The sequence below is a fragment of the Plecotus auritus genome, assembly GCF_963455305.1.
Source record: "Plecotus auritus genome assembly, chromosome: 1".
Classification (NCBI taxonomy): Eukaryota; Metazoa; Chordata; class Mammalia; order Chiroptera; family Vespertilionidae; genus Plecotus; species Plecotus auritus.
This window is the reverse complement of record NC_137770.1, coordinates 37272134-37287530: the sequence shown is the minus strand read 5'-3', so window position 1 is coordinate 37287530 and position 15397 is coordinate 37272134. Positions and strand designations below refer to the sequence as shown.

The following is a 15397-nucleotide window of genomic DNA, read 5'->3' as shown; positions in this document are numbered from 1 at the left end:
GTACTTTGTATATTCATTTTGTTATTATCATTTAATATAATGATTTGTTTGCAAATTAGTTTCCCCACTAAACTCTGAAATCCTTTAGAACTGAACCTTATCTTTAGCATCTAGCACCATGGTTAGTAGAATGAACATACTTGTTTTGTCAGAAAAAGATCTATTTTACTAGTAAATTTAAAATATACAGAGTGTCATTTAGGTGTTTTAAATTATTTATTTCATTTTTATTTTTCAAATAATAAGAGGAAGTTTATTTAGCCCAGCAAGTGTAGCTCAGTGTTTGAGCGTTGACCTATGAACCAGGAGGTTCGATTCCTGGTTGGGGCATGTGCCCAGTGTAGGCATGCAGGAGGCAGCTGATCAATGATTCTCTCTCATCATTGATGTTTCTATCCCTCTCTTCCTCTCCCTTCCTCTCTGAAATCAATAAAAAAATATACATATATAAAAGAAAGTTACAGAGGAAGAGAAGTGAGCCAGCTGGGCTGTGTAGGCTCAGGAAACAAGTTACAGAGACAAAAGAGGACTCCTTGGAGCTTAGGAGAGAGAAAGGCAAAGGTAATGCACCTGGGTAAAGAAGAGGGGAAGAAAACCCCTCCTCCCCCAAGTGTTCCCTAGGTTGTTTTTATTTTGAATTTCTTGATAAGCAAACCAACTTTTAAGTAACTCAACTTGTTTTTATTATGGGACTTGTTCATCGCAAACTTCATAACTTTAAAGCTTCAAAACTATAGGGTATCCCCAAAATATATATTCATATATTTCTTGATAGCTCAATTGATATTTCTTTTTTTTCAGACTTAACCCATTGGCATTAATTATTCAAAGTGTGTATACATTTTTGGGGAGACACCCTGTATATGTGACACCTTAGGCAAGACATAATCACAGAACTTAATTTTTGTTGTTGTTAATCCTCATCCAAGGATATTTTTTTCATTTTATTTTTATTTTTTTAGAAAGAGTGGAAGGGAGGGAGGAGGGGGTTGGGAGAGGGAGGGAGGGAGGAAGAGAGAGAGAGAGAGAGACAGACAGACACAGACATCAATGTGAGAAAGACACATCAACTGTTTGCCTTCCGCATGTGCCTTGACCAGGGCCAGGGATCAAACCTGCAACGCTTCAGTGTGTGTGCCAATATTTTAACCATTGGGTACACTGGCCAGGGCAGGTTTTATTTTTGGTTCCCTTTGAAAATTCATGTTTTATACTTCAGGGTCTTACATGCAGTCATATACCACTGAATGTGTGCTCACTGAATCATATCATACATCACATTTCCCATTTGATGACAACAAACTCTTATTTTTTGAGGTCTCTGATATTAGATTACTGACAAGTGTACTTTAACCTCTCAGTTTTGCTACTTATTAGCAAGTGTTCAGTGGATCACAAAGACAGAATGTCTTTAACTCTGGGGCACTCCACTGGAGTCAGCTCTGTAGAAGCTTATGTATCCTGTCAGTATCATCCTGAGAATAAGTAGGGGAGTATACATGTTGTTGTTTTTCACATTGTTTGTGACAGGACTCCAATTGCTATATTGTTTGTACATTTTTCAAATTGTGTTATTAGAAGTATGTTAACTGCATTTTGTGGGGTGGGAAGGTTGGTTTGCTGAGTGTGTGTGTATGTGTGTGTGTGTTTAATAGATGGTAGGAATTTCAGTCTTAATTCAACATAATAAAGATATGATAGGGTGGTTGGTACACATCATTCAGAGGGGAGGGATGGAGGGAAATAGAAAGGAGAGGACAATGAGATTTCACAACTAAAACTTTTGTTTCAACTTAAAATAGGAAAAATAGTTATAAAAGGGAATATTACAAGATTATTGAGTGACTGAACCATCAGTCAGTAGACAAGAGTGCTAAAATAGGAAATTACTTTTTACTTTAAATAAAGCTTGTTTCTTTCTGATTTTTTTTTTTAGTTTAAAATCAGTATATTTTCACTTAAATAAAATTTGGTAAATACAGAAAAGTATCTTTTTACTTTCTTTAGTGACCATAATCCAGCTACTCAAAGATCATCTCTATGAGACTTTTAAAAAAATTATTGTTGTAAGAGATATGGTAAAAACTTTTTTTTGTACCCTTTTGTATTTTAGTTTTTTGCTGCTGATAGTTGCTCTTCTGGCTTCTTTCTCAGTTCATCTCCTGCTTAGTATGTGTATTCAGACAGGTGAGTAAAAACATTATGCTGATTCACTTGATGAAGCAGCCCCTTGAGATTGTATTCACATATAAGATTGGATGTTTCACATCTAATTTCCACTGGGCATACATTATTACCAGGTAGTGTGGTTGAAATGGAGAATTTCAGAAGGCCAGGATATATAGAGGCAATTCTGTTGGGTAATATCTAAGGACAGGATGGGAGGAGGAAACTAGAATTCTTACCTGCCTCTCTCCACAACACAACATAGTTTTCTGGGTTAGAGTACATTGGGGGAAGGACCACAAATGAGTTCAAAGGATCTACACCTCATGCTAATGGGGAAGCAATAGACAGGCCTTCATTCTGATCACATTTCTAGGGTGATCATTTCCTCAAGGAGCACACCTCCCACACCTTTCAGATCTACAACTGCCTTCCCTGCCTCCTCTCTGTCTGCCAGAATTAAGATTGTAGGAGAAAAGGTCACTAAGCTTTGGATTTATTTAAGGTTTGTACTTTTACTTACAGTCTAGAATAAGGTAGTTTTTATAAGTGACAGTTGCATATGCAATTAATACAATATGTTTATGTGTGTGTTTTTTTCCATTTTGAGAACTTTATCATGCAATTCAGTCGTGTATTGAATAAGTTCTTTTAAATTGTAATAAAAATACAGTAAATGAATTACAGAACTGCTTTTATAAGGTTTCCTTTTGGCATTAACAGATATTCTATGTTCATCAATCCTGGTCTTTTTATCTGTCTAGTCTCTTTGTTTTTGGATTAGATCAATTATGATGCCAAAATCATGAGTTTAATATCTATGTGGGTGAGTTCACTTTGTTCTAGCTGGTCTTATAGTTTTCAGATTTAAGAAGCATAAGAGATACATAAAATAAATAAAAATGAAATTATTCTGGCTTTAATATGTGAGAACTACTCAAAGGTATTTCGTGAGAAGTTTAAGACTCTTTAGAACACAGTTCTAAATCCATAGCTCTAGTTGATTTTCCTAAAATCTGTCTATGCCTCAGACACACCTGCAGATCTTTGTATAATAGACATTTCTAAGAATCTGAGGTGGGATTCAGAAATACATTTTTAAGAAGTTCTCTAAGTAATTCAAATGGAAAACTGGTTTAGGATCCCGAGTTCATAGCGGTAACTGTGCCAATGCCTTTGGCCACACAACCTACAGTGTACGCCCCTGCTTGCAAGGGCGTTGGGCAAAAGTGCAGACAGATAAAAAGGCTAGGAAACAATGCAAAGGTTAATCTCAAAGTAACAAGTTGTTCGTAACAGCATCTCAAATTCAGGAATAATAGCATTAATAGAAGTATATTTGTAAATCCTCCTGCAACCTGACTAGAATTTTTATGACGTATTTTGAAATTGTTATTCTTTTTCTGAAAAACTTATTTTTACTTAATTGTGGTAGTTACCTAATACCTTCATATTTTCTTATGGATTCTACTAAAAGATGAATACCTTTAAAAATATATTTTTATTGATTTCAGAGAGGAAGGGAGAGGGAGAGAGATAGAAACATCAATGATGAAAGAGAATCATTGATTGGCTGCCTCCTGTCCACCCCCTACTGGGGATCGAGCCTGCAACCCAGGCATGTGCCCTGACTGGGAATCGAACTGAGACCTCTTGGTTCATAGGTTGACGCTCAACTACTGAGCCACACCAGCTGGGCAAAGATGAATATTTTAATCAACTATGTGACAATTATGTTTTCACTAACTAAAATTTTTTTGTTTTATTAATTTCACTTACTTGGGAGTAATATTCAGTTTATGAAGATTTCCAAGTAAGGCTAAATATGCTGTTCTCCTTCAGTTCATCTATATTTAACTTTAAAATTCCGATACTGTTCTTTTCTGTAACTTTGGGGCATATAAAGTGAAAACCTCTGTTTTTCTTTCTTTTTCTTTGATTTTTTTTTGTAGCTTTCTTGGGCTGTGAACTAACTTCCTGGTTCTTCATATACACTGATGCACCTTGCACCTGTCTTCTGTTGATTGAATCCCTCAGTCATTGTAAAATTCTCTGTTGAGGTAGGCTTTAAAAATATATACATATATACTAGAGAATAACATGTAGCTAAATTTTCTCCTCAGTTTACTGAACTACTATAAAGGAGTATTGTGCTTAGATAGAACTCATTGGTCAGAAAAAGCATTATGATAAGTCTTTACAAAATAATTTATTTGCATGGAGGTAAAAGGTGAAGAGGAATTTTTACCTTTACAAAAGTAAAGGCTTTCTTCATATGAAATTCTGCTATTTTAGGTTTTATATAACGTTTGGGTTCCATCAGGACTTTTCTTGGGAGCTAAGGTAGCAGCATATAAGGCACTTTAATCTCTTTAGCATTAGTTTGTCATCTATAAAATGGTAATGATAAAACTTTCCTCTTGGGATTGTTGTGAGAATGAAATAAAATGATGTATATGAAATGCCAAGTCCTTGGTAAATACTGACTTTTATTATTATGAGTTCTTATTGGAGCAGAACCCTTAAGGATTTTTAACTGCTGTTTGAGAAATAGTTGGCTTATTGCGATTCTTTGGAAAATTTCTATGCTCTGGGAATAAACTCATAGTCCCCCCTCTTCTGGCTTCTATGTCCTTATCACCAGGAGGGAATGAGAGTTTTAGAACTCTCCATGCTTCTGGTCAAATCCCTACGCCCTAGTCCTCAATCCCCAGTACTCACTTAATTGTTACCATTATTTGCCTTGACATCATTTGGATTAATTACATTATACCATTTATCTCAATTTATAATTAGTCACTACAAGAATCCTAGGTTAGCCTGGCCGATGTGGCTCAGTCGTTGAGCATCAACCCATGAACCAGGAGGTCATGGTTCAATTCCTGGTCAGGGTTTGATTCCTGGTCAGGGCACGTGCCCGGTTTGCTGCTCTATGCCCAGTAGGGATGTGCAGGAGGCAGCTGATGGATAATTCTCTCTTCCTCTCCCTTCCTCTCTCTGAATCAATAAAAACATATTTTTTAAAAAAGAATCCTAGTTTATCCTTCATTTCCCAGACTCATCCCATATGGCTCTGTTAACTGTATTCTAACCTCATCTCCCACTCCTGCCAAACTCCTGAAGCCCTTCCACTTTGCTCTCTAGAATTCACGGTCAGTCAGCAGCAAAACTGTGTTCTCAGTTTTTCTCTAAACATTTCCTTCACTTCCTTACTCTGAGAGGACCTTAATCTTTTCTGAGGACACTGTAGTGCTCTCAGGTAGCCACTCTTTTCTCCCCCATGTTCCTCAAACTAGTCTGGAGATGACCTTCAAAAATCTTGGGGAAAATGATTTCATTATAGAATTCTATACCCAGCCAAATTATCATTTAAATGTGATGATAGAATAATGACATTTTTTTGTACATGCAAGGACTAAAAAATTATCTACCACACATCCTTACTTGGTGAGCAATGAAAGATGCCATTTATCAAAGTTAGGGAGTAAAAAAGAAACAAGGAATCCAGCATGGGAGAGAAGTAAAGGTAATTTCCAGGACAATAATTGAACAGCACATCTAAGAGCCACCTCCAGAGGGGAGTAGTCCTTTTTACATAGGCACAGTCAGCCCTCCAGGCTTGCCCTCAGGACGTGTTCAGGATAGAAACCCTTTTCTTTTTCTTCTTCCTGAAGGGAATGCCTTTCTCATTTATCTGTCTTCCAATTTGCGCTAACAGTACCTGAGTAAGTTATCTTCAGGCCTGACTATTTCAAAGGAGTAAGAATCAAATAGTGGGAGATAGATACAAGGTATCAAGGGGAATAAAAGAAAGAAGCAGGCTAAGCAATGTGGGAGTTAGAATTGAGAGGAGCTGAAGTTTGACTGAATGTGGAAAGTAATGGAGAAAAAGATGTCTAAGGATCTCTCTCAGATTTCTGGCATGGGCCACTGGGTCATTTATAGTATCATTAATGAAGATAAGAACTCAGCAGGAGGTGTTGGTTCAAAGTAAAAATGAATTTCGTTTTGGATATGTGGACTTTGAAGTATATCTAGATGGACAGGTCCTAGAATGTAAGCCCAGAATAGAGGTTAATTTATTCATTCAATACTCTTATCTACAGAGATAAATAAGACTCACTTCCCTGTAAAAGCTTATCCTATATAATAAAAGGCTAATATGCAAATAGACCGAACGGCGGAACAACTGGAACAACTGAACAACCAGTCGCTATGACATGCACTGACCACCAGGGGGTGTGTGTGGAACATGGTGGGCGTTGGCTGTGGCCGGATGGTGGAGCAGGTGAGCGGGGGTGCCAGACCAAGGCAGGGCACCAGTCGCTGTCATCGGGGCGAGCCTCTGGTGGTTACAGAAAATTCTTTGCTCCTGCGTGCCACGGTCCTGCCCACCGTTCACATCCACTGCCAGTGACAGCCCTGCTCGCACCTGCAGCTGGCGCCAGAGCCGCCGCTAGCACTTGCTGCCAATGCCCAATGCCAGTCCCGATCACTTGATGCCATTAGCAGGTGCAAGCAATGGCTGCTGGCCCTGATTGCCCCTGAGGGCTTCTCCACCTCCCCCTGCTCCTGAGGGGCGATTGGGCAGCAGCTGCTGCTTATACCCACTGATGGCACTGGCCCCAATCACTCCGCACCGTCAGTGGGTGTGAGCGGGGCCGGTGCCATCAGCGTGTGGGAATAGCAGCAGCAGCGGGAGCGGGGCTGCCGGCAGACAGGGGACCAGGGTTCATGGCGGGAGGGGCCGGGCTGGGGCATGGAGGATGGGCCGAGACCCACCCTGTGCCTACCGCAGCCTCACAGCCCGCAGTTCCTTTCAAGGTGCACGAATTCGTGCACTGGGCCCCTAGTCTATAATAATAAAAGCATAATATGCTAATTAGACCGGATGTCCTTCCAGACAAAGCCAGGGCTGCGAGGGCCAAGGCAAGCCGCCGCGGCTGCGAGGGCCGAGCCCCTTGCACAAATTTCGTGCACCGGGCCTCTAGTAGTCTAATAATAGGGGAGACAAATGCTTATAGTCTAATAATAGGGGAACAAATAATTTATAATTAGTATGATAAATGTAACAATTCAAATATGTGCAAGATGCAGTGATAGAGGAGGGAGTGATCTGCCTTGGCTGGGGTGGGGAGTGAGGGTCAGTATATATTACTGGAGGACTGAGCTAACAAGGAATTTGACTAGCAGACAAGACAAGAGAGAATACAAAGGTACAAAGGCATATACTGCATATTTTACTTAAGGTACAAAAAATAGCTTATTATTCATGCATTAAAGTACACAGAAGAAAATGAAACTGAAGAGACAGGCAAGTGTCAGATCCTAAAGAATTTGGATTTGTTGTTGAGGCAGTGAGAAGGCACTGAGGTGTTTGAAAAGGGTCAAGGTAGCCCTACCAGTGTGGCTCAGTGGTTGAGTGCTGACCTATGAACCAGGAGGTCATGGTTTGATTCCTGGTCGGGACACATGACTGGGTTGTGGGCTTGATCCCCAGTGTGGGGCGTGTAGAAGGCAGCCAATCAATGATTCTCTCTCATCATTGATATTTCTATTTCTCCCTCTCCCTTCATCTCTGAAATCAATAAAAATTTATAAATTAAACAAAGAAAAGAGTCAAAGAATAAAATGATCCCTTATGCTCTAGATACGGTTTTTTTTACTTACCCTCTCTAGAAAAGTAATTCTCAATATCATCCATTACACCCCCCCTCCCTTTTATATATAAAAAAATTCTAGATGCTCCCTTTACTATCTGAAATGAAATTCCTAGAGGTACTATGATCTACCTGTGATGGGCTGCATAATGGCCGCCCCCTCCAATATATCCATATCCTAATCCTTGGAACCCGTGAATGTTAATTTAAATGGCAAAAAAGGACTTTGCAGGTATGATTAAGTTAAGAATATTGAGATGGTGGACTCTAAATGTGTCATGGAGGGAGACCGCAGACAGAAGAGAAGAAGGCATTGTGACCACAGGCAGAGATATGGCCATAAATCAAGGCAGGCTAGCAGTCACCGGAACTTGGAAAAGGCAAGGAATGGGTTCTCCCTGGAGCCTCCAAGGGACCGTGGCCCTGTTGACACCTTGATTTTGACCCACTGAAACTGGGCCTACAAAACTGTTAATTAATTTCTGTTGTTTTAGGTCACCAAGTTTGTGACAATATGTTCCAGCAGTCCTGGGAAACTAAATACTACTTATACATAAATAATATTGTACAGTAGAATAAAGGAGACCCAAAACCAAAGTAAATGCTGTTGGTTATATGATTTTCCTAAATGGTGAACAATTTTTGACAAAGTTCCAAACAAAACAAAATATACATTTACATGGTAGTTACATTCCTTGAAAATTTAGTGTATATTTAAACAACCATTGTTTTCTTAGCATCTACCAAACTGTGCTTGACACACAGAGGGTATTTAATAAAAACTGGATGCATGGGCTATGAATGGATGGATGTATTAGAACTACAGAGAGATTCTGTTTTAAAAGTTCCAAAATAAATAAATAAAAGTTCCAAAATCAACACGCAAGGCAAAAATTATGTATAGTCAAAATTACCTTTGAACATTTTTTATATGGGCCCTGGCTGGTTGCTCAGTGGTTAGAGCTTTGGCCTGAGGACCAAAGGGTCTCAAGTTCGATTCTTGCTCAGGGCATGTACCTTGGTTGCAGGTTCCACAGCCCCAGTAAGAGCTGGTGCGGAAGGCAACCAGTTGATCTGTCTCTCTCACATTGATGTTTCTCTCGCTCTCTTTCCCCCTCCTACTTCCCTTCTACTCTCTTTAGAAATCAATGGAAAAAATATCCTCAGGTGAGGATTAAAAAATTTTTTTTCCTGTATAGTTTATAAAATAGTGTTCAACATTTACATGACCTGTTGGATGTCACTAACATACCATTTCTCAATAAAACTGAGAGACTTTTTTTTTTTTTTTTTTTTTTGTCAAGCCTTAGTCTGGGCACCATATAAAGGATATGTATTGCTTCAGGGTCATGATGAATCTCATTCAGCCCTGTAAGATGCTCTCACTGAGAGCACACAAGAACGGAACTGATCAAAAGAATATAGAATCCTTTTACATCCTTTTACATCTCGGTGTGCAATCTCTTTTTCTTCTTGTCATTAGTGAGCATGGTTCAGTAGACCCACAATTCATTAAGTGGGCTGATTATGTGACTCCATCTTCAGTGGATTGGCGTTCTTGTCACATCCTTTTGCTAATGAGTAGTTCTCAGTTGAGCTTGATTTTTCTCTTCCAAGTGCGTTGGGCAGTCTAGACCCATTTCTGGTTGTCAGAGGTCCACTGGCAGCTGGAGGATAAAGGCCAAGGATGCTGCTGACCGTCCTACAATGCACAGGACAGCCCTGCACTACAAAGAATGATCCAATCCCAAATTGTTAGTAGTGGCAAGGCTGGGAAACCCTGGGCTGGATTATGTGTGTGCTTTGCTCATGGAGTGACTCCTTTATATTGTTGGCCTTGACGTTAGAGAAGTGCTTCCTCTAGCAGAAATTGAACATGATGTTATTGGACTAGAGGGAAAGGGTGGGTGTGAATCTGTAGGTTAAACATATTTTTAAATTAACCTGCTATTTTATTTTAATCAAAAGTAATCTCTAGTCACACATGTGTGCATGAATGTGTATGTGTGTGTGTGCACTTGTGCAGGAGGGTGTGGAGCATTTCTCGTCTATTCTCTCACTTTTAGTCTTATTTCCCAGAGCTAGCAACATATAAAGTTTTTGTTTTTAATTCTTTCGGTGTTATCTCCCTAAGTCTAAATAATATTCTTCTAGTTTTGTTTATTGATTTAACAGATTATCTGTTGACACTTCATTACTGAAGGTCAGGATTTAGCTTGGGTATACTAATTCTCCTTTCCTGTTTCTAATTTTCATTCGTTTGTATTTAATTTCATTGATTATTTTGTAATTCTAAATAATACAATTAAACCTTTATTTTTCTTCCATGTTCTTGAGATAGTACCTCTCGACACTCTGCTATATGTGATTATGAGTGCTCCGATCATTTCTTTCACCTGTCTTCCTATTTTCCACAATCTTTCTGCTGTACTCTTACACTGACAAGGTCTCTGTTCTGTAATCATATGTAAGTTGTTCTTGTTTTATCTATAAGTTGAATCTGTAAGTTGAAAACTAATGAATAGTATTTATAGGATATGATTATATAAATATTGTTCACTTCAGAGCCAAACAGTAGATTGGGATCCCAGAACTCCTTATGTATGAGATATCATAGCCTCTGTGCCATTTGAAAGGAGAATATTCCTAGTAGTCCAGTGTTCTTTTTCCTTTTTCTACATCGAGTTCTCTAAAATATGCTACATTTAGTTGACAAACTGACATTTAAGTACCTATTAAGAAAGATGAAAAGTGGCAATATAATTGCATAATAGACATTCAATAAATGATTGACCTGCATGACACTCTTGGGGAGAAAAAAGGGGAAAGGAAAATGATGGAAAACACAAGAAAGAAAAGAATTTCGAAAAAATAAGAGTGCATTCCAAATGGCCAACTTTCTGAGAGTTGAACTGTATTTGAATAACTCATGCCCCTCAGTCCAGATCCAAAGATAATATTGCTGCTGCTGAAGCTTGGGCTTTGTACTGTAACCACAGTTTATTAATTGTCCTGTTTCATTGAGGGGAAAATGCAAAGCAGACAGAACACTGGAGTAACTAGCTGGAAATATTCCACTACTTCATGGGAAGCAGCTTTCCAAACGATTCCTGTGGAGGCCAAAGTCTTGGTCTAGCCAAAATAGCACTAAAGTGTACCTTGATGGTACATTACAGAAGAAATTTTCCCCCAATTTACTTCATTAGGATTTACAGCCTTTCTGCCGCCTCAAAAGCATAACATTGATTTCTTAAATAGAAAAAAATTATTTCCTAAAATAGATTGCTATGACTGCTTTCAGTTATTTATTTAAGGGGAATTGTGCCAAGTATTGCTTATATGAATTCCTGTAAAAGACTGAATTCATTTCATAATTTTCATAATTAATGTTATTCCTATTCTGTAGGAATATACTATTAATGTGATTGGTCATCACCACATTTTATTCTGATATCTCTCAAAACATCTTTCACTTTAAGATATTAAAACGTTGATCATGTGAAAGAGCAGCAAAAGTTTCCCTTATTAGTAGACAAATTGATACTTAAATTACTAAACACCAGAGAAATTAAAAACTGCCGCTTAAATAAGCCCTATCAGATATTTGATGGAGGAAACAGAACTGTTCAAGTGATAATTGTTTTTAAAAGTAAAGTTTCACCACTCCATTATACTCATTATAGAATATTTGAACCCCCCCCTAAAAAAAAGAAGACTACACACTTGTTTGTTTATAATTTATTTCACTCTTTTTGTGTTTTGCTTTATAAACCATATTTGAATCCTATCTCTTTACTTTATATTGACATTTTTTATGTTATTATAAACATAGTTTTTAATAGCTACATATTATTTAATCAGAAATACCTATCACAATTTACTTAACTACCTTACCATTGTTTAGCACTTAAGTAGTTTTTTATTGCCAATATAAATAATGCATGATGAGCATCTTTGCATATAATGATTTCTCTGTTTTTTGTTTTGTTTCCTCAGATGCAAGCTCCTAGTGGTCAAATGTTATAAATATTTTACAGGCTCCTTGTTCAAATTGAAGTCCAAAAGTCAGTACCAATTTATACTGTTTATCCAGCATCTTAAGTGTCCAAATGACAGAATTTTAAAAGTATTTCACTGGTGTTGATTTGATTTATACTGGTATGTTGAGATGATTCAGAAAACCATTAAAAAGTGAATATGTAGAGATAAAGCATTTGACTGATTGTACATATTTTAGTTCAGCCTCAATGTTAAACCAGAAGCCATTGTTCATATTCATGATGTCTCAGATGTGGAAAAGGGCTTCTGATTTTTGCAACATAGAAGTATGATGCCAGTGACAGAACTGAATGACTAGCCAGACATGCTGACTTGAAAGATAGAGTTAGGATTTGAACATTGTACTCACTCTCCACTTTATAGTCTAAGCCCTTTTCACTGTAAATTTGGGATTGTGTTGCATTTAGAGATATTTTCATAAAACTAGAAAATAAAAGAGAGAAATTTGAGATTGCTAAAATATATGCCACTATTGTTAGAAGTTGCAATTACAGCTGTCTTATTATGCTATTGTTTTGATTATATTCTCTGCAATAATAAAGGTTGTGTTCTAATTAAAAAATTAAGAATAAACCTTTAATTTGCTTAAATTTTGATAGCTGAAATACAAGTTCTTTTGGAATCTTTTAATATGATTTTTGCTTTTGGGAAAGTTATTTGCTTTTTATGTTTATTAAATATATAATCTATACTTGTTTATGCTGTTTAAAAATAAACCCTAGTTAAACTTTTTGATGAGTATTAGCTTTTTAAAAAATATGTTTTTATTGCTTTCAGAGAGAGAAAGGGAGGAGAGACAGAGACATCCATGAGAGAGAAACATTGCATGCCTCCTGCTGGGTATCCAGCCTGCAACTGACCGGGAATCGAACCTAGGACCTCCTGGTGCATGGGTCAGTGCTCAACTACTGAGCCACACCGGCTGGGCATAATGAGTTATTATCTTGATAACATGCTCACCAGCTGAGAAACTGATGCAAAATAGGTCACCTTAAAAGCAAGTTATTTGAACAAAACAGAAATAGACTCATAGATACAAATAACAAAGTGGTGGTTGCCAGAGAAGTGGAGAATGGCAGGGTGGTTGAAACAGGTGAAGGAGAATAAGAGGTAGAAACTTCAGTTATAAAATAAATAAGTTATGGGAATGTAACATACAGCATGAGAAATGTTGACAATATTGTAATAACTTTATATGGTGACAGATGGTAACTAGACATACTGTAGTGATTATTTTGTAATGTACAAAAATAGTGAATCACTGCATTGTATACCTGAAACTAATATAATAGTGGATGTCAACAATAATTCAATAAAAATAAATTGCATTAAATATAAAAGTAAAACTAAGTTATTTGATATAAAACTGAAAATTCTTCTTGCTTAAAATTCTTGGAAGGAAAGTTTTTCTTAAGAAAGACTATATTTAATCTATATATATAAAAGCCTAAGTGACCGTCGCAACCGAAACAACCAAACAGACAACCGAACAGGCTGTGTGGGGTGACCAGGCCAGCAGGGGGTTAGTGAGGGATGACCAAACGACTGAACAGCGGGCTGTATGGGGCAACCAGGCCGGCAGGGGGGCGTGCAGTGAGGGATGACCAAACGACTGAACAGCGGGCTGTGTGGGGCGACCAGGCCAGCAGGGGATTAGTGAGGGATGACCAAATGACTGAACAGCGGGCTGCGTGGGGCGACCAGGCCAGCAGGGGGGGCAGTTAGGGTTGACCAGGCTAGCGGAGGGGGGGGCAGTGATGGGTGACTGCTGGTGGGGGCGGGCAGTTGGGGGTAACCAGGCTGGCGGGGGGGGGGCAGTAAGGGGTGACCAGGCTGGCGGGGGTGGAGTTAGGGGTGACCAGGCCAGTGGGGAGGGGCAGTTGGGGCAACCAGGCTGGCAGGGGGGGCACTTGGGGGTGACCAGGCCATCGGGGGGGCAGTTAGGGGTGATCAGGCAGGTGAGCAGTTAGGAGCCAGTGGTCTCGGATTGTGAGAGGGATGTCCGACTGCCGGTTTAGGGATCGGGCCTAAACCGGCAGTCAGACATCTCCCCGAGGGGTCCTGGATTGGAGAGGGTGCAGGCTGGGCTCAGGCCCCCTCCCCCGCCCCCCGTGCATGAATTTTGTGCACCAGGCCTCTAGTTATAATATAAAAGAGGGATGTTGCCTTGGCCAGGTGGTGCAATTGGTCAGGGAGTCTTTTGGTATACCAAAAGGTTGCAGGTTCGATTCCCTGTCAAGGCATGTATGGAAGGCAACAGATTAATGTTTCTCTCTCACATCAATGTCTGTCTCTCTCCACCCTCCCTCCCCGCTTCCTCTCTTTAAAAAAACAAACAATAAAACATCCTTGGGTGAGGATTTTCAAAAAAGGATGTAAAAAATAAACAATGATGTTTCTTTAATCTCATGCCTTGTACTGACAGATCAGAGACCTTCTGGAGACTTGGGTCACATACACATATTATATAATAAAACTAGAGGCCCGGTGCATGACATTCGTGCACTCGTGGGAGGGGACCCCTCAGCCCGGCCTGAACACTCTCGCAGTCTGGGAGCCCTCGGGGGATGTCTGACTGATGGCTTAGCTCCACGGGGAGAGAGCCTAAGCTGGCAGTTGGACATCCTTAGCGTTGCTGTGGAGTTAGGAAAGGCTCCCGCCACTGCCGCTGCACTCCCCAGCCATGAGCCCAGCTCCTGGCTGAGCAGCGCTTCCCCTGTGGGAGCTCACTGACCACCAGGGGGCAGCTCCTGCATTGAGCGTCTGCCCCCTGGTGGTCAGTGCGCATCACAGAGACCTTTTGTTCTGCTGTTTGGTCAATTTGCATATTAGCCTTTTATTATATAGTATTACCTTCCCAATGCCAAATTAGATAGAAGCTAACATTTAGAAATGTTCTGGTTTTATAAATAAATACCAAAGCTTTGGAATCCTATATAATAAAAAGCTAATATGCAAATAGACCGAACAGCGGAACAACCAGAGCAACCCAACAACCGAACAACCGTCGCTATGACTTGCACTGACCACCAGGGGTGTGTGCAGAACATGGCGGGCGTTGGCCACGGTAGGATGGTGGAGCAGGTGAGTGGGGGCGCCAGACCAAGGCGGGGCGCTGGTCGCTGTCATCAGGGGGAGACTCTGGTGGTTACTGAAAATTCTTTGCTTCCACGCGTTGCAGTCCCACCTGGTGCTGCACCTGCACCTGCTGCCGGTGCTGGAGCTGCTGCTTGCACCCACTGCCAGCGCCAGCCTCGCTCGCAGCTGGCACCAGAGCTGCTGCTTTCACCCACTGCTGGTGCCTGGCGCTGGTCCCGATCACTCGGTACCATCAGTGGATGCAAGCAGCGGCTGCTGGCCCTGATCAATTTGAGGGCTTCTCCACTTCCCCTTGCACCTGAGGGGTGATCAGGGCAGCAGCTGCCGCTTTCACCCGCTGATGGTGCCAACCCTGCTCGCACCCACTGCTGGCGCTGACCCCAATCACTCCGTGCTGTCAGCGGGTGTGAGTG

General features: G+C 40.1%; 1 protein-coding gene across 1 annotated transcript in view; it reads left to right on the top strand.

Annotated features, from left to right (window-relative positions):
- Nucleotides 1–15397, top strand: part of SLC38A6 (solute carrier family 38 member 6) — a 65770-nt gene that overhangs the window by 2189 nt on the left and 48184 nt on the right. Inside the window, exon 3 of the mRNA XM_080641182.1 lies at nucleotides 2114–2187. Coding sequence (XP_080497308.1) covers nucleotides 2114–2187 — 74 coding nt within the window. The remainder of the gene's footprint in view (nucleotides 1–2113; nucleotides 2188–15397) is intronic.